A 26,481-nucleotide genomic window follows, 5' to 3' on the forward strand; every position below is an offset into this window, starting at 1 on the left:
TCTTTAGGAAAGCGGAAGGTAAGTTTCTCTTAAGTTTTTCTTTGAGCACTCTTTTTTTGTGTGTGTGTTTCACCTCTTTTTTTTGCGTTTGTGGTGCCTCCACCATGTCGGCCAACTTTGCCGGCATGAGGAGGCACCACAGCGTGCGCTTCCTCTTTAGACAAGAGGGAGACAATTACTTTAAAACCAGGTTTTAAAGAAATAATTAGCACTGTTTTTTACCGATTTTAACGTATTTGTTTTTTTGTATATTGCTTTTAACTGTAAAGCTGTTTTTAGGTTTTAAAAAGAGTTTTGCAGATTAACAATGGATTCCTTTTTTCCATAGTAATGTACGGAAATACGTAAAATGGGTAAAAAATGTACAAATGTAAAATGCTGAAATAATGTACAATAAAACCTTGAAAAAGAAAAAAATCTGTTCTTATCAGTTTAATATCTGATATGTCCTCCATGTGAGGGCTACATATTAAATGGATTTTTAGGGAATGGGAGTCTGAATAGACTGAATAGACATTCGGATAGACTTCTTATTAGTGTCTAATGGCATTACACCAATTACAGTCGAAAATGCACCAGTACTTTACTCTGATCATAAAAAGTTGACAGGTAGGTTTATATTGTCGGATGGTTATGAGATAAAATCGGGGCCGTGGAAACTGAATACCTGTTTTCTAAAAAATGCTCATGTGGTTGAAAAATACAAAGCCAAGTTAGAACAATGGCTGTCATTACAATTTTTGTATGACTCTGTATGTGAATGGTGGGAAGACCTGAAACTTAGAACGCAACGGTTTTTTAAAAGAGAAGGAATGAAACTGGCGGAGTATAAGAGGAAACGGTACTCGAGAAAACAAGCTAAATTACAAAGATATTATAACCTCCTGCAACTTGGATTTCCTGTTGCAGAGGATATAACAAAATTAAAGGCGGAAATGATGGGGACACTTAACGAAGACAGCAAGGGTATCTTAGTAAGAAGCAAGGAGAAACGTATAGAAGAAAATGAAAAATGTACCAGTTACTTTTTCAAAAAGGTACACCGTGCAAAAAACATAATTATGAAAATAAATGATTCAGAAGGAAAAGAGATTACAGACCAACAGGAGATCCTTTTGGAGGCTCACTCCTTTTACTCAAAATTATATGAAGATAAAGATGTAGAAGATAGCGAGATAGACTCCTTTCTTTCAAAAGTAACAGCTAAACTAGAAGAGGATGATAAAGAGTTATTAGAGCAAGAATTGGATACGGCAGATCTCACCCAAGCAATACGAAGCATGAGTGACAATAAAACACCAGGATTAGATGGGCTCCCGAAAGAGTTCTATCTTACCTTTTGGGACCAATTAAAAGAAATTTTACTACAGGTATATAAAGAATCTCGGTCTAGAGGCCTCCTGCCCTTAACTATGCGCACCGGCGTGATATCTTTATTATATAAAAAAGGAGAAAAGAGTAACTTAAAAAACTGGAGACCTTTAACTTTATTAGGAGTTGACGTAAAAATACTGGCAAAATCTCTATTTTTCAGGCTGCAAGACGTGATCTATAAGATAGTAGGTGTGGAACAAACGTGTTCTGTCCCAGGGCGCAAAATAACAGATAGTCTCGCCCTCGTTAGAGATTCTTTCTTGTACGGCCAAGACAGGAAATTACCGCTTGGCATTCTTAGTCTGGATCTCGAAAAAGCCTTTGACCGTATTAGCCACAAATATATAAAAGCAAAAAGTGTTTTGTAGTAAAGGAATTAAAAAATGGCTATACCTTCTGTATGAAGGTTGTAAAAGTAAAATCTTGATTAATGGTTCCCTTTCAGCACCGCTGGATATAAAATCCGGAGTACGGCAGGGATGCCCTCTTTCCCCGATCCTATTTGTTTTAGCCATTGAACCTCTGGTCTGCGCTTTAAGACAGAATGACAGGATAAGAGGACTTACTCTCCCACGAAGTAGAGGAACAGAGGTAAAACTAAGTGTTTATATGGATGACCTAACACTCTTATTTTCGGACAACATCTCTATACAGGAGACGTTGAGGGTCTGTAAAAAATTTACCAAAGCATCTAGTATGAAAGTAAATGAACAAAAGAGTGAAATACTGTACTTGAATTGGAAGGAAACTAAAGAAACAAGGGACATAGTAGAAAAAACAGACTTTATAAAAATATTGGGAATATACATAGGAAAAGACATGGAAGCAAAAAACTGGAACTCTAAACTCCCAAAAATACAAGGGAAATTACATCGATGGAGGGAAAGGGAACTATCACTGTTGGGCAAAATCTTGATAATTAAAACAGAAGTCATGGCATCATTGGCCCATCTAGCAGCTACCTTTCCTCCACCATTTTTGACAATAGCCACACTGAGGAAAATAATATTTCGTTTTATATGGAGTAGCCAACATGAAAAACTGAAAAGAGAAATCATGTATAGACCATTAGAAAAGGGGGGAAGAGCGGCCCCAGAAATTGGTTCTAAATTGAAGGCCATGTTCATAACCCCGATCCTTAAAGCTTGCCTGGAAAAAGAAAATACGACAGCATGGACCTTTTTTGCAAGGTTTTGGATAGGACGACAAATCATGCTTAAATGGGGAAAAAGGGTGAGTTTAAACACTCCTTACGCAGAAGATTGCCCTAATATTTATAAGACGGTACAGAAGAGTTTACAACATAACCTGACGGAGATTCCGTCAGGACAAATCACAAGACAAAAAGTGGAAGGAAAACTATACTGTACACAAAATTTAACAGAAGTGGGGAAATATATTAAAGAAAAGTGTGAGTTAACATGGATTAATGTAAATTGTAAGCTGCTAAACAATATGCATAAAGATCTGGCCTGGTATATGGTCCACCAATGTCTACCAACCCGAGCCTTCTTAAAAAGTAGAGATCTGACACGTAGTGCCCAGTGTCCTAGACCCCTTTGTGGAGACGACGAATCAGTTTGTCACGTCATTTGGTCATGCCCCTTTGCAAAGAGAGTATGGGTCCTCATGTCAACTTGGTTACAAGAAATGTATAACACTCAACTGTCTTATGAAAAAATCTTGTATGGTGAACTGAATGGAAGATGTACAGTTAATATTTACCGTTGGTGGGTTGTGGTAAACTGTGTAAAGGATGGTTTATGGAAGGCAAGAAACATTTGGGTTTTTAAGAAATTTAGAATTCCTGAAGAGTCTGTGGTAAAATCTACAATTTATATGGTTAAAGAATATATGACCAGGGATAAAATGTGTACATCAAAAAAGGAAAGGTATTCAAAATGGAAGCTACCGATAGAGTTTGAATTATTGTGAATATGCGGAACCTCCTCAAAAGCCTTGATTAATGTCCTTTTTGCCCATTTTTCTTTCAAATGTGTGGCCTGTTTTCTTTTCTTTTTGTATATATCTTATAACATTTTAATTATTTTTTTGCTCTGGTTTACAAAGTTAAGCACAGGTCTCCTTGTTTTTTATCTATTGCCTTTACCTAAATATTTAATTTTTCATTATCTATCTTAGTTTTAAGAAAATTCAGCGAGGTTTTTGGGTAGTCCTGATTATGTAAAGTTAGCCAAGAAATCCCTTTATCTTTGTTTTTGAAATTATGTGACCGATGGAATTTTTGTTGAACTTGTAAAGAAATAACTTTGTGACTGGAACAATAAAAACCTGAAAAAGTGAAAAGTGAAAAAGTGGTTCACCCAGGGCGAGGCTCAGCCATTGCACTGCGGCTGTGCTGACCTTTGCGAATTCCCCAAATGTGGGAATCTCGACTGCATAATTTCTGGTAGTGGGGGACTGCGTTCGCGCTCTCCCCTAATTATACTGTGGAATGAAAAATATTAAGAGGGAATCATGTATTGCGTGTGATCTGAGTGGATAGTAGTGGTCTATATATGCAGCTGTAGAAGTTGTTATAGTTGGTCATCCTGTAACATAGGTATTTTACAAAAATATGTTATTTTACCATCAGTCAAATTACTGCATATACATACATGCATTACTGTTTATCTGCATAGAAAGGTATGATGGGGGTAATGAATTGCTAGTTAAGTGTAAATTAACCTTCACTTAAGGAAAAAGTGTCAGTGAATGCAGCATGTAATGTACTTTATTATGTTGTTCCATATCAACAATGAAAAATGCTATTGGCTGTTTTTTTTTTTTTTTTTACATATTTAACATCTGATGACCACAATCAGCTAATTATTTTCTAAAATCTATTCCTTGGAAAATGTGTGTAGCAGTTCTGCAGACATGATTACAATTTATTTAATATGTATTAACACTATCAACTGCGACAGGTGAACTTCAGAGTAATTTTTTGTTTTGTTTCTTTTCCCTCAGTCGCAGCCCAGCAAGACAAAAATCCTGATGGAAGCTTTGTGTGGAAGTATGCAAGGTGAGTCCAGGAGACATTTTCCTTTTACATGAATATGGTCACTCATTTATTTGCCAGACCACCTCAGACTGGATGCAGATCAAATCACTGAGGATTTCTTCTTTTACTGTTTCTTATTCTATAATGCTGCTGCAACACTGGAATCTGGGATCAGTGAAGGACGTCTCATTCGGATTTATTGACATTATTGTCTTCAGATGTGATTATAGGCTGAGAAACACTGCACGAAATGTATGAAACACTTGACACACTGTCAACTGTTTTTCATGCAGTACATTTAAATTATGTCCATATTTGGACTACATATTACAATATTTATACATCACCATTCAGCTGCATGCTTCCACTGTCTTGTTGGTGCATGGGCAGTAAAAGAAGCTGTCTCCTGTTTCTCATCAGGTCGTCTGAATTGTTTGAATTCATTGAAGCATTTTCAAGAAAAATATCTTGAGAGGAAATACTGATCTAAAAGAGACTGATTAAAGCTTGTTACTATGACTTTAAAATATTTGGAACTAATGTTAATTAATTTTCCTTAAAAAATGATAAAGGACTTAATGTTTTCTCATTCAGTGTATCACAATTTACAAATTCGCTCAAAGTATGCATCTTCCTTCTATGTGTAGCTAATAAAATGTTTTATGACCATATTAAAATTATCTGACAACTTCAATCCTGTCAAGGGTTAAAGCAAAAAATGATCAAATTGGATTTTTCATTTGAGGCAGTACGTTGTCCCGGAGGTTGTCTCTGCTCCGCGTACACTGTGTTGACTACACGTCCAAAGCTGTGTCTAAGTAACTCAGTCATTATACTAATATTCTGGAGATATCGGTTATCAGATGGAAGTACTTGTTCTTGTTAGAAACCGTCTGTCACAGATCACTGTATTACATTACATCCTGATGGGTCTGCGTCTCTCTGCAAAAATGCCTCATGACTACAGAGTAGTAGCTTCCTAACAGGCATGAACTGCTAGTACAGTGGTCACTTAGACCAGCGCAAAACTGCAAACTCATTGGAAACACCATGAGTGTGAGTGACAGTACAGGGATTGAAATACACATACACATACAGATGCAAATACAGGACTCGTTCATGGTTAATGCTACGGTGGTATATCCATGCATAACAGAATATTACTGCAGTCCTTTAGATACACGTATGTTGTGGGGGAGAGTAAATGTATAATCTGTATAACATGTTGTTGGCCAGTAGTTGACGCTCTCTGCCAGCTGGTGGCAGTCTCACCACATCAGGGCCGATCATCACCCGAGCAGAAGAGAAATGACATGCCATCTACATTATAAATGTCACTATTTATGATTGACTTATCAAGTGTTCTATACCTGTGTCATTTTTTATGTTTTATGTAAGATGGGGAGTGTTTGGCTGTCTTAGGTCCAAGATAATGTCATAAAAAGTGTTTATTGCCCTTAAGAAGTAGATTTAAAGTGGTTTCAATCCAGATGTAGTCTCATTCATTTCAGATGGTACGTCCTTCCTCAGACTTGCTTGCAGATGTTGAGTGAAATCACATGGCCACGATGAAAGATGACACTCATCAGGTATCATCTTTTGAAAATAGCATTAATTTAATAAATGGTTATTTACAAGACTTTCCATTTTAGTGTGTGGTTGATTTTTCTTTTCTTTGTATCTCACTTTCTTTCCACAGGCTGGCGTGCAGCTGGAAGCACAGTGTCATTACCTGGCCATGTGGAGGACTGCAGTCAGCAGATGCTGTGCAGGAAGTGGTGGCTTCAAAATGCATACCAGGGGCCTTAGAAATCACATGTATGCATTTCAAGTGGGACTCTGCCCTCCATAGATTTTGTTATAAGGTATTCAGTGATTTTTAGGGTGTTTAAGTGATGACATATTTAAAAAGTTATCAAGTATTATTATCCCGCACTCCCCAGCTGGAAATCATTGTGTGACGCCTCGTCCTTAAATAGAGGGACCTGTCATTATTCATGGCAGCTGTGTCACTAGGACACAGTTCGCCTCGTGTTTGGTTCTCTGAGTGGTTTGTGAAGTGCTTAACAGTTGTGTGGTTCTTTGAACTGTTTTGCTAAAGGCTCCCCGAGTAACTTATTGTGTAATTCATGTGTCAGGGGACATTTGGTTGTTTGAACTTTTGTTATTCTGATCTGACTGCTCAACAGACGGATTGCTAAATTAGTGTTAAATTGGCTGTTTGTTAGGGAGCTTTCTCATTAGGAGAGACTCCTAACTTTTGTTTAGCTTTTCTGGTTTCTTTTTGACTCTGTTTACCTTTTATAGGATTTTTATTGGTTAAGTTTCCTTTGTTTTGTTAAGTTATATTTTGTTGCCGGTCAGAGTACAGTTCCTTTTAGAGGACACCCTTTGTTCGTACTTATTGTATTTTACCTGAAAAAGAGATTTTATGTTTTGTAAATAGCAACCTTTTTTGTAAATAAATTGTGTATTTTGATATCGACACTGGCTTGATGTGTTACTCCATCCCTTCCACCCCTAGACCAGAAGGGGTCTGTAACATCCAACTAGATTCTTTTAGCATTTTTTGTGATATGTTCAGGGCTTAAAGTATTCCGGCGCCGTGCCGGTGTTGTGCCCTAAAGTGAATGTCGGCCAAAAATTGATTAGACGGCCTCACAGCTGTGTCGCTCAGTTTCTCTCTCTGGTCTGCGGCTGCTCCTCGGTATAAAACCGATATGAAACGCACATGCAAGTGACAGTATGTCCACACTAACAAAGAAAATCTGCTTTTGCAAGTGCCTGAACTGATTAATTACAGCTGCAGAGGTGCTGTACCATATAATCAGTTGCTGGCAGACGATCACTTTGTGGCACAACGTTGTGCCACAAAGTGATCGTCTGCCAGCATTTGGCATTACAAACAGCTGTTGTCAGCTCAGGTTCAGGTGTGGTGGGTTTTAACCTCAGAAAGATCGTCCTGCTGACCACCTTGAATCTGTTTTCTCAGATCTACGTTGAGATGTCTTCATCCAGCGATGTAACACAGGTGTTGGAGAGTTTTAACCTTTTGAACTTGCGAGCTGAGCTTCGGTATGTGTCAATAAATGAAGGGATAGACTTAAAAAATGTTAGCCAAACAGTGTTTATGATGAATTGTTTGTCCTTCTCTCCCCCACATAGGGATGAAATTTGTTGCATTGAACGGTGAGTAAATAATTTTGTCTTTTTATTTTAACAAAAGCAGTAAAAGAGGGGAAGGCATTGAAAGGTTCTTATTTCTGCCTTCTCCCTTTTCCACACCTCAAGAATTTGTTTTCTTTAATTATGTTTGGAAAAAAACCTACAAATTAACTATAAACATATCAGCTTTAAAACTGTCGAATCAGATGAAATACTCCTGATCTGATCTGTTCTCGGTCAAATGATTTGAGGCATGGTGCAGAACTTGATAGGCTGTTGGAGCAATTTATTTTGGTTCAGGTGTGTTGAAGCAGGAATACGTTGAAAACCTGTTGGATTGGGGGCTCTTGTAGGACCAAATTGAGAATCCCCTCCCGTCTTGGTTTGTACACAATCCATCACACCTGTGCATGATAGAAATCACGTCATAGTCCAGCAAAAACATAACAGACATATGTAGCCTAGCGCTAAGATGTCCACGGCAGGGGCTCAATAGAACAGGTTGCCCACAGCAGTGATTCCCAACCCTGGTCCTCAAGGACCACTGTCCTGCAGGTCTTAGATGTCTCCCTGCTTCCACACACCTGATAAAAATCACAAAGTCCTTAACAATAAGACAAAACACTAAATAACAGTAATAGAAACAAATAAAACTAAGTAAAAGCAAGTTTAAAAAGATGTGTTTTTAGCTGCTTTTTTAAAGAGATCATGGAGTCCACAGATCTCAGGCTTAGAGGAAGGGAGTTCCAGAGGACAGGAGCCACTGCTGCAAACGCTCTGTCACCCTTAGTTTAATGCGCCATGTTACCTTTGCCAACAAACACTAGAAGAAAGTTGTTTTACACTCCAGGGGAAAGGGAAGGGAAAAAGGAAAAGAAAGGAATGGTGAGGGAAAAGGGAGGGAAGGAATAACAATAATCTGTGCCTATTTTTTAATTAATTTATTTATTTTTATTTATTTTTTTATTATAATAAAAAATGTATACCTTGAATTCTTATTCTTTCATCTTTCATATTGTTACTGCTCAGACTTGTTCTTTGTACTTGTAGTTTACTATACTTATGTCATGCTGTATTATGATGTGGTTACTTGAATAAAAGTTTGAATAAACAAAATAAATAAAAAAAAAATCACCCTCCATGTCGGTAGGTGGCAGTAATGAATCCTTTTTGTTGTTTGTGAGCTATGAATTACTATCAAGAACGAAGACGACTATTCGATAACGAGAAACAAACATCTTACGGTATGTGTTAAAGCCTTTTTTTTTTTTTTAGTAACAACCTTTTTCCCCACAATAACAGCTGCACATGTGTCTCTCACCGTTTCAGCTGATAATTTAATGTCTGCCGTTAGTTTAATGTCTGAAACGTCCCCCAGGAAGCTAACATTAGCCCTTGTTGCGTATTGCGAAGCTAACAGCTGCCCCAAAACAAACTACTGTTTTTGAGACATTATTACTCTTTCCCTGATAGCTGTTGTAAAAACATGCCTTAACCTTCCCATAATGATACTGCTCAAGCATAGGTGAGTGGATAGTGTTAACATTAATTTCGGACATATTGGTTTGGTGTTTATGGCTATTTGGTAAAAGCGTAAATAAGAATACCCAACTCCGGTCTAAGATTGTCACTGTCCCGCAGGTTATTTGAATCAAGTGTGTTGCAGCAGGGAAAGATCTAAAACCTGCAGGAGAGTGGCCATCGAGGACCGGATTTAGTGACCCCTTGTTACTAAGATGTGTTGAGTATTTGGTTTTGTGGAGTTTCTGTTAAATGTAAAATATTTTTTGGTCAAGCTCCTTTTCTGTTGCTTCTGGATTTATTGTCTATCACAGACTTTTCACAAAAACCCTTCAGACAGTGGATGTCTCATCTTCAATAGGAGCTTGTCACTGTGTTATCACCTCTTTCTCTTTTACTTGGTTATTGGATTTTTTATGTCAAAATCTGTAATGTTAGTGAGAAGGATGCTTTTCTCTCAGTAGAAAACCTTTGAACACCTCTTTTATCATCAACCTACGCAATTCTACCATGGCCTATTTTACATAATGCTAACAGTCAGGGTTTGGTAATGTTTACTTAGATGTGAATTTAGATTAGATTAGACTTTATTATCTCACAGTGGAGAAATTCACTTGTTACAGCAGCTCTTGTTATAGAATAAAGTGCAGAAAGACAGAATAAGGTGAACATGCATCACAGCAAGAAGGTGCAATATAAATTATTTACAAGAAAAAGTCTAAGAAAAGCAAAAGTATGTACCATTATAAATATAAAAGATATATATATATATATATATATATATATATATATATATATATATATATATATATAAAATATAACAACAACTTCACAGACTATATACATATTTACATGGTGATGGTGGGATATGAAGAATATGATGACATTAATAATGGGGGGTATTGCACAGTAAAATATAAATAAATATTGCACAGTATTATGACTATACAAATAAATTGTACAGTCTGACAGCAGTGGGAATGAAGGACCTGCGGTAGCGCTCCTTCCTACACTGAGGGTGTCTCAGTCTGCTGCTGAAGGAGCTGCTCAGCCCCTCCACAGTGTGGTGCAGTGGGTGAGAGGTGTTGTCCATGATGGATGTGAGCTTGGCCAACATCCTCCTCTCACCCACCTCCTCCACAGAGTCCAGCGGGCAGCCCAGGACAGAGCTGGCCCTCCTGACCAGCTTGTTCAGTCTCTTCCTGTCCCGGTCAGTGTTGCTCGCTCCCCAGCAGACAACAGTGTAGAGGACAGCAGAGGCTACCACAGAGTCATAAAATGTCCTTAGCAGAGGCCTGCATACTCCAAAGGACCTCAGTCTCCTCAGGAGGTGGAGGCGACTCTGGCCCTTCTTGTACAGGGTCAAGTGTGTGGTGTGACCAGTCCAGTTTACGGTTGAGGTGAACACCCAGGTACTTGAAACTGTCCACCCGGTCAATGTCCTTCCCCTGGATGTTCACCGGTGTGTGGGGTAGTGTCCTTCTCCAGAAGTCAATCACCATCTCCATGGTCTTACTGGTGTATATGATGTACAGATCTAGGAGTCATTTATCCAGTTTAACAATTTGCACACATAGGACATAAATAAGTGTCCCTGTCTTGCTAGCAGTATTTAATTTGCACTGGCAAATAAATTTTAGAAGTGTTCATGAAATTCAATGATGCATTGATTTGCCACACCCCCCTCAGGTATCATGGATGCCAGGAAGACTTCCACAAATCATACACTGCTGAATGATGAATTATAGCTGTTCAGGCAAACCTCCTTTCACCCCCGTGTACATTTTAGTAATGGAGACATCCTAAAAATTAAATGATTCCCTGTCCCGGGCATGTAACTGGTGGTACTACTCATGGTACTACTTCAACCAAGCTTCCAAGCTGATAATATATGGTTAATTTGAAACAGTGTAATGCATTGACTGTTATCACCCATTGGTGTGTGAAGTAGCTGTAGTTGCTCACCCAGACACATTTGCTTGTTCCACAAAGTTGTATGAAAATTGTGGTACAAATACCATATACAAACTACTCATTTGTTTTATGTTACTTCTGTTGTTGTAGATGTGTTGTATAGTCTCAATTTTTCATTTTATTTCATTGTAAGTTTGTGGCTAGCTGTATTTCATGACCCTGGAAGAATGCACGTCTGTCTGTGCACCCTGTTAGAGCTGTTCCGTCAGGAGAAACAGTAAAAATGACTTAAGTGTGTTCTGTTTAATCTTCCATTGCAGTAGAGCTGCAGTCACCCCTTTCTGAACAAGCGTGTATTGGTAAAGCAACATGGAAACACAGAATTTAGTGTCAAATTGACAACTTTTCACCAAAACTTACAATGCTGCTGCTTTAAAATCCTTTTTGTCAATATACTTGACCCATTTCTGACCAGGGTACCATCTTCTGTCCGTCCAGAGAATCTGCATAAACTAAGAGGTCTCAGATAGGAGTAATTTTTGGGAATCTTAGGGGTGGCGTGGCTCAGTGGGTAGAGATGTCGTCTTGTAGCCTGAGGGTTGCCGGTTCAATCTTCGGCCTGTCAAGCTTATGTTGAGGTGTCCCTGAGCAAGACACCAAACCTTTTAGTGCAAGGGTGCTGTCCTGCAGGTTTTAGACGTTTTTCTGCCTCAACAAACCTGATTCTAATTAATGGGTTGTTGTACAGAACTTGTCAATAAGCTGTTGGATCCATTTGATTTAAACAGTTTGTTGCCGTAGGGAAACATTGAAAACCTGGAGGGCAGAGACCCTCGAGGACCAGAGTTTGACTTCTCTGGCTTAGTGTTTTGCTATGCTCTGTGATTTGTCTGTTGAACTTAATTATTTCTGGAAAGTGAAATGACATTGATGCTCTTCTGAATCCCCATTAACAGTTTTAAACTTTATCTTCTGACTTTTTTCTGATGCTTTACCTCTGTTTTCTCTTGCTAGTAAAGAGCTGGATGTGACCTGGTGGAAATATTGTGGAGCTGCAGGAGGCATGAAGACCTACTATATGGAGGATTTTACCCAACTGGAAACACCAAAGTCTTGTCCTGCTCAATAACTGCCCCTCTATTTTCAGTGCTGATTGCTTTTCAGTCATTTTTTTCCCTTTTCCTGCTGAAGTTCTGCTATCCTGGGGGTTACACACTTATAACATGTCCAAGCCTAAACCTTGACAGCAACAAATTCCCAACACAGCAACTCTACACTTGCCTTAAATGTTCTCTTCATCTACTATGGGGACATCAGTCTCCTGAATCTTCTTTAAATTCTTAAACATGTCCCATCATCTTTATAACCCCTATGTCTTAGGGGATGGGAGTTTTACACAGGGCCAGTATGAGCTCACAAGTAGGCAGTCAGAGAGGGACCTCTGGAGGGCACCGCATCACCATCATCCTGGATCCAGCTTCAGTTCTTCAGAAGTTTCTTCCAGCTTGGGAGGAACAATCCCACCCCAACCAGAAAGCTGCATGTCTGAGCAAAGCAGGGCCGTATCAGATAAAGACATAGTAAGCTCTGTAGACTTTCATATTGGCAGAGCCAGAGAAAGATCGAGACATCAGCCAGAAGGCCAGGATGTTTATATGAGCAGCAGCCCTGAAAGAGACAAGTGTCTGTCTTCAGGCAAAGAACTGACTTCATATCCCGAATTTTCAACCTTTCAAAGACACAGACTTTCTGACAGTGATGGTAGCTCATTGAGCTTGTGTCCCATCTACAAAACCCCCATCAGGGAGAATTCCTCCAAAATATCTTCAACATCAGCATCATCTAGCTACCTAAGCAGCTGTGACCGTCAGTTTTATGCCTCCGATGAAAGACAGCGGGATGTGCAGGCCATTCCAGGGTTAGGTGATGACGGTGATCGTGTGCCAGACAAAACTATGTCCCCAAACAAATCCCAGCGTCCCAAGTATACTCCTGAAATAGCTGTTAACATCCTTCAGAAGTTTGGACTTGGAAAAGAGGACTTGGAGTATCTCCTCTCTTTCCCCGAAGATCAGATCACCTCTGATAATCTTCCTCTCATCTTGAGAGAGATTCGCATTCAAAAGGAGAAACGGGCTTCAACTACAGATCAGTCTGAATCTGTCTCTGAACTCCAGCGCGCCCCATCAAGTATTGATAAACCTAGTAAATTAATTGACTATGGACATACTGGCAAGTATGCTTCAGTTGGGGATGAGACTGGAAGAGCAAGTCGAGTCTATAGTGGTGGAAATGGTTCAGAGCTGGGTAGTCACCGTACCAGTAGTTCCCGTAAAGAACTGCAGCAGAAAAGTCCACCAGAGGTGAAAAACAGTTCCTCGATTTCTTCACGCTATCAAATGGGATCTGTCTCCAGTCTCAGCTCAGCGAGGAGCCCAACCAAGCAACAGCAGACCCAGTCAAACCACTTTTATAAAAACCTCCTCACGTCTTTCTCTGTAGTTAATGAAGATATGAATACAAGACGTACAGAGACAGATCCTGGTAAATTCTTTGCTTTAAATGAGCCAGAGCCAGGTTGCCACTTGAAATCAAAAAGCAAACCATCCAAAAGTGAAACCCATGAAGAAAAGCCCTTCAGTGGTCGGCGTGAAACTAAAAGACATGAGGTCGCTGAGCGGATGAAAGGCAAGCGGCGACGACGTTCTCCTCAGGAGAAGGAGGAGAAACATAAGCAACTCAAGGAAAAGGAAAAATCAAAGCAACATTTTCAGCATCAGAAGGCACCAGAAGAATTGGGGCACCAGCTGCCAGCGTTTCACATGAGCCAAGCTTTCCAGCCTCATTATTTTCCCGCTTCACATCCAGTTCCTCCACCTTATTTCATCCCCGGATATGTTGCTCCCTCACCTTCACCTCAGGTTATCCCAGGCGCGCTGGACTTCTACCCTCCTCCTCCCAGTGAGCAGTTTGTAGCAAGTGGTCCAACGCGGGACATGATAAATGACTACGCTGCAACCCCACCAGTGATGTTTCCACATGTCTGCACTCTGTGTAACATAGTTTGTCCTACCATGAGGGTAAGTAAACCGTTAGAATCTCGTCTTTATGCATTAAGGGACCTGAAAATTTCAGTTTCACATTTTGTTGATTATTAAAGATGAAATTTAACTAATGATCAGCAACCAGAATTATTCTATTTAGAAGCCTCTCCACCTGGTTAGAAAATATTGAAAACTGGTTGAATAACTCAGTTTAATCATTATAAAACCAGTTTCCAAGACACTTTCTCACAGCTGGAGTTAACAGTAAAACTTTCTACTAGTTCATATCTGACACTTTTTATAGAATTTGCTGATTTTATGTGTGCAGATTTCTCAGATTTCTTTAAATCTTTTTAAAGATTTTAGTTTTTTCCATCAATCTTTATGCCTTTCTGCCTCCTGGACACAAAGGTTTTGGGTCTTAAATGAAGAAAAAGAGAGAGAATGTCTTTCTTTTCTCTTCTTACCTCTTTTTCATGCCATCAATCAACGTCTAATTGTCTCAGGTTGTGTTTTTCATCGTGATCACCTTCAGGAAATGTTTAGAATACTCAGAACTAAGAAGTGAGGCATGACAAAGAGTCCAAGAAGATTTTATTATTGTTGTTTTAAGGTACTGCCCCAGTACCTTAAGATTTTTAAGTTTGCTGTAAAGTTTGGTGAAAAAAAAATCCAGATTAGCCATTAAATGATGACATGAGCTCACTGATTGTTCTTTTTTCTGACCTCCAGGATTGGCTCCCTCACCAAAACACCAACCATCACCTTGAAAACTGCAAACTGCTTCGAAAACGGTATTTATTTATTTATTTTTTACTTATTTCTAAGAAAAATAAATTAAATAAAACAGTTTAAATCTGGAGTTTGTGGGGCAGCTGTGTACACTGGATAAAACCTCCTCCTATAATAAGACTTGACATAAACTGATTCAGTCTCAAGTCTTGCACAGGAGTCCCATCTTAAACCAAAACTAATAGAAAATATGATTGAGTGCGTCAGATGTGAGACAGATATTTGAGAATCCCAAAACATGAGACGAGATGTTAAACTGTCTCTGTGCCAGTAGATGGTATGCACTCACATGAGGGCTGCCTTGATGTTGAGGGTGGCATGGGAGGCGTATTATCAGTGTGCAAAGATGTAAATTTCGGGACACATCATTCGACTGGATAGACTTACGCCTTCCATCCACGCTGGTCTGCGTCTGCCACCCGTTCTCTGTAGTTTCTTCCACTCATAGGTCTCTTCAACTAAGTCCTCCCTCACATAGCTGCTGCTTTTCTCCCAGTTTTCATTTTGTCTTCTTAACGATATGAAGTTTATTTTTCCTTCTATTCAGATATTGATGGGATGTTTTAACATACCTTGACATGTTTTGACTGTCACATGCAGCCTTACTCAGAAACTTTGGCTGAGGTTAGGCCTGTCACGATAACAAATTTAGCTGTACGATAAATTTTCTCAGAAATTATCGCGATAAACGATAATATTGCGCAGAGCACTAATGTGTCATTTTGAGACCATTCTCAACTAATATAGTGACATATGCCGTAATAATGCAAGTACACATTTTCAAAGGTCAATAAACTAAATAAATAAAAGCGCCTTTTTCACTGTTGCATCTTCAAATAAACTCCAGACAAGTAGACAAGCATGCCGGTTTTAATGACGAACCAAACTTCAGCACTTTACATCGAACAAAAACCCGTGTTCTTCTTCTGCTCTTCAAAATCTACTGCTTGTGAAACAAAGTCATTCTGCCCTCTGTTGGCCTTATAAGTAACTACAACCCAGCAGTTAGCTGGGATACCACATTCACATACGCCGGGACACCGGCCCAAAAGTTATGCGGCCCACTGGGAATCCTCCCAAACCTCTCGATTAGCCGGCATTGCTCTTAATGTGTATTTTGTCATATACGCTAGTATATAGGCTGATTCTATTTGCGTAATGTGCCTGCGGATTACAGGGGTTATTACGGTAGACCAGGAAGTGGGGGCTTTGTACTGACGTCGTAAGCTAGAATGTGTGTGTTCTGCTTACATGTGGGAAGCAGCGAAACAATAAAAGAGGAGATGCTTGCATCTATTATTTACATATTTCAGCATGAGAATCGGAGGTTTAGCGCGAGAGCGTGAGAAGCCACTTAAATACGCAAGTCTCACGGCCATTGCATGTTGGCAGCCGTGCAAAACAAATGCGGCTTACCGGCTCGTGCTGCAACATGCTGCAGTCAAGTGTGACACTAGAGAGATCACTCCGCAAGAAACCAGAGCGTTTAGTCGAAATACTCCATAGTGAAACCTATTGTCATACACAGTCTATGGTAAAGGGGGGACGAAAAAAAATTATCGCGGCCGGCAAACTTATCGTGCTCTTATTTTCTTATCGTTCAATTAATTGACTTATTGCTTATCGCGACAGGCCTAGCTGAGGTGTTGCTGACTTGTTATCAGCTGTTTTTCAGAGGTGTGACCAGCAAACCTGTCAGATCTGCTGGGAAACCCAAACCTCCTGCCATGTGGTGGTCTCTGCAAAATCAGCTGATAACGCGTCAGCAATGCGTCAGCAACGCGTCAGCAACGCGTCAGCGAACGTTTCTGAGGAAGGTTGCAGACAGCAGCCGAAACATTTTAGGAACATGTCATATATTACAACATCCTATCAATTTGTCTGGATAGATGGAAAAAAAAAAAGCCTTGTGCTGCTTTTCTAAAGCATTATATACTTATAAAAAATTATAAATTCCATCCACTTGTTTTATTTTTGTTTTTTATAAATTTATTATTATCTTGACTATTATAACTATTGTCATTTAGTATCATGTTGGTACATCCTGGTGACTTACACTATTGAGGAAGAATGAGGAAACTAAAATATTTATATATCTATGTTAATATATACATGTTTACAGATTTGTATGTTTGTATTTTGTATAATTTATTTTACTTTTATTAGCATAAGATTTGATTGAACTGATCTTGCATGTGTTTTCTTTTTTGGTCTACCTCGCTTTCTGTCATGTTGAGGTCTTGGATGTCTTCTGTTAATTGTTATAATATGATTAACATAAAAACACCCAAGTAAAAAAATCAGAGCTATTATGAAGTCTGAAAACGAGCAGGATGAAGTGAGAACTTATTTTTACTTCTGAAGTACACAGTACTGTGAACAACAGTACAAATACCTGCTTTATCGTTTATTGTTGGTGCAAAAATCAGATCGCTGCTTTAAACTTAATCCCTTAATGCTTGTTGTAGCAAATTTGCAACAATTGATCTGATATTTATTTATTTATTGTTAATATCATTTATGTATTATTTTGTATTAATTTGTTTATTTTATTTATTTATTGTTAGAAATGTATTTAATATTTAATTGTATGTGTTTGACTGCAGTGTATTTTATTCCAGGCTCTTTTTTTTACTGTTTTTTTTACATTTTGAATATATTTAGGTGCTTATGGATTATTGCACTAATCTTTGTCAGATTTGTGACCTGTTTTCTCTTTGAATAAGTTTTTTTGTTTGTTTGTTTTCTCCCCAGATTTCCACAGTGGGATGGCAATGCAGACCATTTTCTTGGGTAAACATCACCACCTGAGCAGCTGTGAACCTTTACAACTTTTCCCTTTTTTTTTTTTTTTTTTTTTTGCCCAATTCATGCATATTTTTCTTATTTCCTGTATTTAGTGCTCCGGGTAATACTGCAAACCCCTGTCCTTCACCTTCTGCCCAGTCATGGCTGTATGGTCATGAGAAAATCCAACATGAGAGACGTTCCTGCTCACACAGCCCCCGACGTTACAGCCGATCAAGGAGGAGAAGGGAAACATCCAACAGCAGTTCTCGCTCACGCTCCCACAGCCCACAATGGCGTCTGAGCGGCAGTAAGTCCAGTAGAGGTTCCCATTCCCTCTCATACAGTCCACGGCAGCACCAAACTAGGAGCAGGTCCAGGGGCAGTTCCTGCTCCAGCAGCCCCCATCGCCACCACAGCTCCATGAGCAAAATGGTGAAACGCAGCCGATCAAGATCGAAATGCCGGTCCAGACGCTCTCGCAGGTCAGTGGACACTAAACTAGATAATAAAATGCCAAATAGTCTTAAAAATGTTAAGTTGTTTGAAAAATTGAACTTTTTAAAACATTTTTAAGTCATAAGTGATTTTGATCCAACCTGACTTAAGTCAAAGTCTCATTCTTTATTTGCTTTGTGTTAAAGCCCTTTTTCATCCCATCAATCACATTTAAGAGGTCATGAGAGACGATCCCCATGCAGGAGGAAAGATGAGAAACAGTTCACACCAAGGAGAAGCTGGAAGAGACCGTCAGTCTCGGGGAGACCAACTTCTCAAAGAAGGAGGTCAAGCAGTGCAGAGAAACTACTGAAAACATCAGGTTTGACCAAAAATATAACCTTCAGGATTATCGTAATATTAACAGATGTTTCCCTGGAAAAATTATTTGCTGCCTTTGATGTTTCATCACATTTCTGTCACTGTATTTAATTTACTTATGCAGAAGATGTGAAAACTCACCTAAACCAGATCATTTTGGCATCTTTTGTTAAAAATAACATATAAGTGTTGCAACAAAACTTTTTCTGTGTTTACATTCAGTAATATTAAGTGGCTCCATGACATAAAACCTCAGAAAACTTAGCTGCTACCAGTACTCTGACTCTCCTTTTTCTTTTTAGAAATTCATGCTCCATCAAAACCGTTTTATTTGGACACCGCGGTTGAAACTCCAGAGGTGCCCAAGAAGAAGTCAAGATCCTCATCATCATCTAATAAGTTGTCTAAAGTGAATACTGATCATTCAGGTAGTGAGGTGAGTTCTTTAGCAGACTGAGGAAATCATGCTCTACAGACCATCACATCTAACATTTAGAGATTTTTGGAGTTTTGGATTAGATTAGGCAATGGTAAAAAATGTTCTGTGTAGATGTCTGCTGTTGTTCTGAACAAAAAGAACATTACAACAGAATTAAGGATGTACACAACTAATCAATGAATCGATTAATCAAAACAGTGCAAAGTCGGCAACTTCTTAAAAAAGCTGACTTTCTGTTTGGAAAAAAATTCAATGCATCAATGCACAGAGACATGGTGCTATTTACAACGATGTGGTAAATGAACAGCGTGGCTCCTTTATGATCAAGCTAGGAAGGTGGGAAGAGAGACAAACGCACAGCATGTTAGCTAGTTTGATGCACAGCGTAGGTTTGAGCTAGAGCGGGGATGTCTGAGCAGAGAAAGTTGCTCTGAGAAACGTCCTGTGTAGCAGCGAAGCAGAGTCCCGTGTCTCCTTCACCACTGCTGGGCGAAGAGAAGGGAGTTAACCCTGACATTAGCTGCTGCTTCAGCCAGAGTAATCGCCTCGCGTCTGTCTCCCAACCTCGGTTTGTAGGTGGAAGGAAGGTTTACCAGCTCTTTCTGTTGGAGGCAACATTCTCATCTACCTGCGGTACAGTAAAGGACACTAAAGTCCACAGAATGTTAAAAATATAACTAGAAGCACTCAAAGAGCACAGACCTCATCCAAGCTATTTTATTTATTTATCTTTTTTTTGTATGATTGTGGGCATTATTTTTGAGTTAGAGGCACAAATAGCAAAGTAGTACTATAGTAAAGAATCCTTTAAAAAAAATTCGGGTGGTGATCCAGTCACCCCCAAAATTTCTAACTTGTTCCTTATTCCACTTCTGAGATTTCCTGTAAATTTAATCCGTCCATAACTTTTTAAGTAACGTTGCTAACAGATAGACGGAAAGACAGACCAGCCCTGCTGAATACATGACCTCTGCACCTTGGTGAGAAACACTTGCGTATGCAACACATACAAATGATGTCTTCCACAAATTTTGCAATTTTCCTTTAATGTTAAAGTATTTTTCATCTCATGTTGATGACACCACGGCTAACTGACTTATCGGTTTGATTGGCCCAACTTCGAAAATCATCAAAAATGCCCATTCCTAAACAGCATTGATAAGCCAATCAAATTACAATAGAAATGGATGTTTAATAATTTAAAAAGGGATGGGGGAAATTCCTTGTTCCATATTTTTTCATGATGCACATACAGTATGTGTGCTTACATGTTTTTTTTTGGTACACATTTATGTATTTATTGATAATCCCTCTCTTGGTAACTTTCCTTCATGAAGTAATTGTTAATTGAGGTTGGATGGTCATCTGAACATGATGTTTTCTTCCCTGTAACCAGTTACAAAATGAAATGTTCTCATTTGTGTTTTTCTCTCAGGTGGAGGAGTCGCCACCTCCAACCATGGTGAAGCTCACCAGTGTTTGTCGGACTTTGACTCACAGTAAAGTGCTTGCTGCTGTGCAGGTGTTTGGGAAAACAACGTCAGTCATTTTATACAGATCTAAAGAAGAGGTGCGTGTAGTGGAAGAGTCATTTGTTTGGTTTTTAACTGCAAGTTGCAAAATTATGTAGTTGTGATTTTTTTATGCTTAAGATGTGAGTAAAGTAGGGATGAGGTCATCCTTACTAGTTTGCAGTATTTCTAAGTTGTATATGTGTTATGTTTGTGCACATGTAGGCAAACGTGCATTTTGAGAAAGAAGAAGATGCAGCAAAACTGAGGATCTGCAAAAACCTCCACATAGAAGGAGTCCCCGTTAAAATTGTTGCAGAAAAGGTATTACAGCTTTTTTTCTCTTTATTTGGTGAGTCCACACGTACATGGCTATTAAAAAAAACACAACAAAGCTTTTTTTGTTCCATTTTTGTTGGTTTATTTTTAGGTCTTTAAGAAATCTGCATCTAAATTTATGAATTAGAGAAAAACTGTTTTCTAGCCACTCAACTCAACATGAATGATTGAAGTGGTTACTAAATGGACAAAATCACTTTTCCAAATCAAAGCAGAACATCTGCTCTTACATGCTGGACCTTTACTACTTAACACACTGACAGGTGTCAGACTGGTCCAAATAAAACAGGAAACAGAGCTGAGATCCTTTTAACTGCTGAGATGTAAAATAACAAACATGCACTGCAAATATTAAATATATCGGTCGCTTTGCAGCCGTGGACGAAGCTGTCTGCATTGTTATGTTGTGCTGCTCATTTTCTCATGGCAATGCACTTGAAGTTGAGGGCAGTGTACCACACTGGCAGGGGAGGGAGGTCAGTCTGGCTATGATCAGATGTAGTGCTGCACTGGTGTGTCTTTTAATCTCATTATGAGGCTTATTGTTTCTGCCTCCTGTCTGAAATGAAATATTAAAAAAAGTAGATCTTCATGTCTACAAGGGCTGTGTATAATGATAGTCTTAAAGCAGAGACATGTGAGATCACTACAGAAGGTTCAGAGTCAAGATACGTTACTGTGTCAGAGAAATTTCACCTTATAATATATATAAAATATATATAATATAACTTCCTGGATCACCAGATCCAAGTCAAAAACATTGTCAGATTGTAACATCTTTTTTTCCAAACCAATGAGTCTGGGCATTATCTGATGAGTTAGAAGCTGTAATGGCAAAAGTATCCCTATCTCCCAATAGTAAAGAATCCTTAAAAATCCCTGGATCCAGGCATTGATCTGGGTTACCCCCATATCTAAATACTTGTTCCTGATTCCATTTTGGAGGATTCCTGAAAATGTAATCAAAATTTGCCCATTATTTTTTGAGTTATGTTGCAGACAGACAAGCAAATGCTGCTGAAAACACAACCTCCACCTTGGTGGAGGAAACAAAGGCAGAGTCATGGGAGAACATATTAGCAGAGTTTTTTTTCAGCTGGAATAAACGTTTTGACTACAATACAGCACAAGTAAGGCATGCTTTATAATTTATTGGTTCTTTTTGTAGTTGTTGGCTACTCTCTGGCTGTTAGCTTTCAGAGTTTTTGTCCCACAGTGATGAGACAATAGTCTCTGCTTTCATACAACACCTTGTTTGTGTGGTATGCTTGAAGTGGAGAAATTAGCAGAAACTCTAAAATGGACATTGCTGTTCTCATGTTTTTGTTAGATTCACTAATTGTTTGAGGTGGCGATGCTTGCTAGAGTTTTTTTTTTTTTAGCTGAGTTTCTCCCCTGGGTTTGTAATGCTACATAATAGGATTGCTGCTTCCTGGGGTGTGCAAAGATCTTCTGTACTGCAAATATGTCATGCTGCCCCTTAGCAAAGATATAAAACATTTACTTGGTGAAAACTGAAGCAGGTTAGCGGTGATCCTCACTAAGCACTAACCAGCCCTGCAGAGTTGATTCTTCACTAAATTCATCATCTTTGTTTAGTACCAATAAATATGTACAATAACCATGGGACATGGTTAATATGGATCGTCAATCCACCATCCACCAAACATAAATTTCATTCTCTAACCCAGCGGTGCCCAACGTAGGGCCTGTGGGCCAAAGTTTGGCTTGCCAGCCTGTTAGATCAAAACTATTTTGAGTATGTCACATTTGAAATTGACTCATACCTGAATGACATACTGACCTTGTCAGTGAGCGTGCATTGTTTGTTGTTTATGAAAATTTGCACTATATTTGGTTACAATTTAGTGCCTGCAATTATTGTTTGTTGTCCTTCTAACTATGCCTTTATTGTTATTTTGCCATATTAATGTTTGCAGCATGTTATTTGCACTGATGGAAAAGAGTGCATTTGCATGCAGGAACAATAATTAAAAGAACTATGATTTACATTTATTTTTGTTTCACCCTTAAAATTGCTGTTTGGCTCGCGGCTCACTGGTACATTTTCACGTTGGCCGTTGAAGGCAAAAAGTTTGGGCCCACCTAAACTAACTGATGATGTGGCCCGTCCAGCGTCTGCAGTGCCGTCTTTTAAATTCTCAAAATTTTTCTAGTTCTTCTTATTTTTTTTCTTGTTAGTTCAGAAAATCCTGGAATTCAGGGAAAAAAAAAGCATCTACTTCACCAAACGAGCCGGTATGTTTAAGGAAAGGAGGTGGTGTTAAAACACTTTGTGACAAGCCAAGTTGCTGATCAGTAAATGGAGTTCTTAAATATTTTTGCATTGGAGCTAGTTTTTCAAAATATTTTTTTTTTGTGACTAAAACTGTGCCTGCATTGGGCAGGAAAGCACACAGCGAGCCACTTTTTAAAAACATCTATGTATGTGAGGACAAGTCCTGTGTGTGTCCCTGAGACATGAACATATGAACGTTTGTTTTCACAGTCAATAATCAGATTAATAAAACAAGTCTATATTTACAGCCTGCTGTTGTCATGAAGACTCCTCCAACTTCTACAGAGGAGCAGATGAAGCCTCCACAACAGTAAGTTATGTTTGACAAGCAACTTTTATTTTTGGTTGTCTTGTTTTTCACAGCAAATCTCAGACAGAGGACTCTGGCAGCTCAACAAGCCCAAAGTCCCCCACCCTACAAATGACTCACGCCTAGCCAACAACGAGCTTTACTGCCACTTTGAAGGATATGATGCTGGACCCAAGAGCCTCCCACCAAACTCTCCTAGCTCAGTGTGTCTGCCTCCACCTGCAGATGGACCACAGACTTCCTGTCTGACAGTAGGCAGTGTGTAAAGCTGAGAAAACACATCCGACTCCTGTATCATCAGAGTCCGCCTACAGAGGGAGGTTGATCAGCTGGCGACCCCGTACAGCAGAAACAACTTGGAGCTTATGTTTCCAAGACAATAGAGATGGTTGTAGTCTTCAGGAAGAACACAGACCCTCCCTGCCCCATCACCATGCAAGACTGTCCAGTCACATCTGTGGTGTCCTGCCGCTTCCTGGAAACCATCATCTCCCAGGACCTGAAGTGGGTGGAGAACATCAACTCTTATCATCGAAAAGCAGATGATGTACTTCCTTCAGCAGCTGAGGAAATTTAAGATGCTTGGTGCACTTCTACACCTCCATCATCGAGTCCATCCTCACCACCTCTATTACAATCTGGTACCCTGCTGCCTCTGTCAAACACAAAGACCGACTCCAGTTTCTATAAACAGACAGACCTTTTTATATAGATGTTTTTTCTGCTTTTATACTCTATGACCTGTAAAGACTGTTAATCCATTGTGTGCTCTTTTTGTTTTGTTTTTAAATTCACTTCAGTTTATTTTTGTTCATTAAGTGGTCAGAGGTGATTAATAATTTTGCCCGTTCCTTGTGTGGTTATTTCGATTATGTTGATCAAATAGAAGAAGATTTCTGCTTGGTTCTTCTTGGATTGGTGTAACATTTAAGCAGTTTCATCATTTTTCTCCAAGTTAAACCCATATAACTCTACTTCACAGTAAATCTGCAGAGTCCTTTCTTTCCACACCTAAAACCAGTGAATCCACCTCTCTTGGAAAGATTGAAACAACTGTATCTTCATCTACTGCTGACAACAAAACCAGAGCAGGTACGTCTGTTGGTAAACTACCTGAAGGAAAGAAATCTAAAGTGAATAATAGCCTTAAAAAATTAAGTGCAAAAGCTTAAGGAACAAGAGGTCAAAACTACTGAAACCCCGAAGTGTGGGGTAACAGGAGTGGTAGAGCCCACGGGAGTTTGGTAAAGAAGAAAATCTGACATGTGAAGGACTTGCTAACCAAGTCCCCACCAGATAAGTCATGCGTTAGTCAACCTCAGAGTCCTCAGATTGCCATGAAAAGTTGGTTGAAGGTTCATCACAGGTGTTTTTCCTTTTCCTTTGCCGGGTAAATATCACACTTGTAATCTGATGGATGTTTTATTTATTATTAAATGTCATTACCCTCAAATAGGAAGCAACAGCATGTCTGATTTTCCTCTCTCCCTTCTTTGTTTCACATAATGGTATGATCCTTGTTATTCTTCACAAGCGATGCATGGTGTACTGCTTCTTTTAAAGATTGAGTTCTTGTTGTTCACTACGAAGAATTCGCCCTTGGAGCCTGCTCGTTTGCTAAATACACATCAGCACCACCCATCATGTGAAAGTTTGCTTCTGCTTTGAGTTTTTCCACTTTTTTTCTCCACTTTTCCACAGTATCAGAAACTGTCAGCGGTGATTCAGCCAAACCAGTGGAAGCTGCAGCACCAAAGCCAGCAGCTCCAGCAGCAGATGGCAAGCAGGCATTCATATCGGAGTACTCTGAAGATCCTGGGACATCCCTGACTGTTGGGGAGATGTTGGATACATACTTGCATATACAAAGTCTGAGTAAGGAATCCAAGAAAACGATTTAAGGATAACGAATATATGCACACTATAATTTTAAAAGCATCTTTTACTTTTTAAATTCTATGACTATCCTTCTCAGGTTGTATTGAGAAGAAGGAGAAATGCCTTACACAAGAAGTAAGTTTTGTGTCACACGAACTTCTGCACTGGTTATTCTGGTTGTTTTGATTTTTCAAACAGTCTGCAGTTTTGTCTTAAACCATGACTCCTCCCGCCCCCCAGTTCAGTCTGCAATCGGTGTTAATCAGCAACCTTCCAAAGTATACTGATGGTCTTTACAAAGAGGAAGAAGTTGCTAAGTTGCTTCACCCGTTTGGATTTCAACATGGAAGAGACCAGATCTATGGAATTCCTCAAAAAGACCTGGTAAGCTTTGGGTTATAAATCTGCATCCCATTTCTTTGGTAATACCCTGATAACTAGTTTTTGTTTGCTAGTTTTGATTTCTTTTTTCTCCCTGAATTCTATTTTCTGCAAAACCCTTTTCAAAGAACTTTAATGATGGTGTATTTTTCCTGTTTTCATATTAGGCCATTGCCTTAATGCCGAGTGCAAAGGATCTACAAATGCTTTTGGGAAGGACATGGAATGGCATTCATTTTAAAGATAATATTCTTTGTTTAAGGCCTCTGAACACTAAACTCTCAATGACCTGGGTAAGCATGCTGTACTATTACATCCTAAGGTGTATGTTTTCAAAATCATTAAGAGCACAAGCTTGTGTCCTTTAACTCTTCTTGTTTCTTCTTAAAAATCTTATGTTAGCTATAATAAATTCACTAACTTCATTATTTCTGCTGTGAAACAGCACTGTACCCCTTTAGTCTCAAAATAACTGATTAAAAGTTTTCATGTGTTTCAAGCTGAGGAAAAATAATCCTGTCAGTTCACCTTACTGGTGTAAGTTTTAAGGTCTCATTTATCTTGTGTTAGCATAAAGAAACACATTATTAGTTCTGATTGGGCCTCTTTCATAATATCTTTTTACATTTTTTTTAAATTTGTATTTAAGAAAGTTTTTTTTTTTTTTTTTAAATAAAAGCTCAAAACCATCACAATCACAACCATGATTCATAGACCGCACAGTTGTTTGCATCTTTCCTCTTAGATTTGTAAATGCCAGTCTCTACTTAATTTGAAAGGATGTCTTAGCTTGCCTGTCAATCTTCAACTCATTTTGTCCCTCACTCGGAAACAAGACCCCTGAATACTTGAATTCCTCCACTTGGGTCAGGACCTCATTCCCAACCTAAAGAGGACACTGCAC

At 39.0% G+C, this 26,481-nt stretch overlaps 1 protein-coding gene, 1 long non-coding RNA gene, 1 other non-coding gene and 1 pseudogene across 5 annotated transcripts in view; all 4 read left to right on the forward strand.

Annotated features, from left to right (window-relative positions):
• The first annotated feature begins 396 nt into the window (after window positions 1–396).
• On the forward strand, window positions 397–560 carry LOC121640861 (annotated as a pseudogene).
• A 3,098-nt stretch (window positions 561–3,658) lies between these two features.
• Window positions 3,659–3,816, forward strand: LOC121640872. Its single transcript, XR_006010603.1, has one exon. It is a non-coding gene; the product is annotated as a U1 spliceosomal RNA (small nuclear RNA).
• A 443-nt stretch (window positions 3,817–4,259) lies between these two features.
• LOC121639505 lies at window positions 4,260–6,248 on the forward strand. Its single transcript, XR_006010174.1, has 3 exons — window positions 4,260–4,399; window positions 5,890–5,967; window positions 6,078–6,248. It is a non-coding gene; the product is annotated as an uncharacterized LOC121639505 (long non-coding RNA).
• Window positions 6,249–8,701: 2,453 nt separating this feature from the next.
• Window positions 8,702–26,481, forward strand: part of LOC121639502 — a 33,754-nt gene continuing 15,974 nt past the window's right edge. Inside the window, exons 1-15 of one of the 3 annotated variants that reach the window (XM_041984795.1) lie at window positions 8,702–8,787; window positions 11,993–14,058; window positions 14,755–14,816; window positions 17,569–17,607; window positions 17,715–18,086; window positions 18,246–18,421; window positions 18,723–18,856; window positions 20,295–20,429; window positions 20,596–20,694; window positions 23,257–23,318; window positions 24,301–24,410; window positions 25,020–25,193; window positions 25,294–25,331; window positions 25,437–25,580; window positions 25,745–25,870. In XM_041984795.1, coding sequence (XP_041840729.1) covers window positions 12,325–14,058; window positions 14,755–14,816; window positions 17,569–17,607; window positions 17,715–18,086; window positions 18,246–18,421; window positions 18,723–18,856; window positions 20,295–20,429; window positions 20,596–20,694; window positions 23,257–23,318; window positions 24,301–24,410; window positions 25,020–25,193; window positions 25,294–25,331; window positions 25,437–25,580; window positions 25,745–25,870 — 3,405 coding nt within the window. In that variant the 5' untranslated portion in view covers window positions 8,702–8,787; window positions 11,993–12,324. The remainder of the gene's footprint in view (window positions 8,788–11,992; window positions 14,059–14,754; window positions 14,817–17,568; window positions 17,608–17,714; window positions 18,087–18,245; window positions 18,422–18,722; window positions 18,857–20,294; window positions 20,430–20,595; window positions 20,695–23,256; window positions 23,319–24,300; window positions 24,411–25,019; window positions 25,194–25,293; window positions 25,332–25,436; window positions 25,581–25,744; window positions 25,871–26,481) is intronic. The other 2 variants (XM_041984794.1, XM_041984797.1) reach the window with 2 other exon arrangements.

This window comes from Melanotaenia boesemani, chromosome 5, assembly GCF_017639745.1.
Source record: "Melanotaenia boesemani isolate fMelBoe1 chromosome 5, fMelBoe1.pri, whole genome shotgun sequence".
NCBI classification, from domain to species: domain Eukaryota; kingdom Metazoa; phylum Chordata; class Actinopteri; order Atheriniformes; family Melanotaeniidae; genus Melanotaenia; species Melanotaenia boesemani.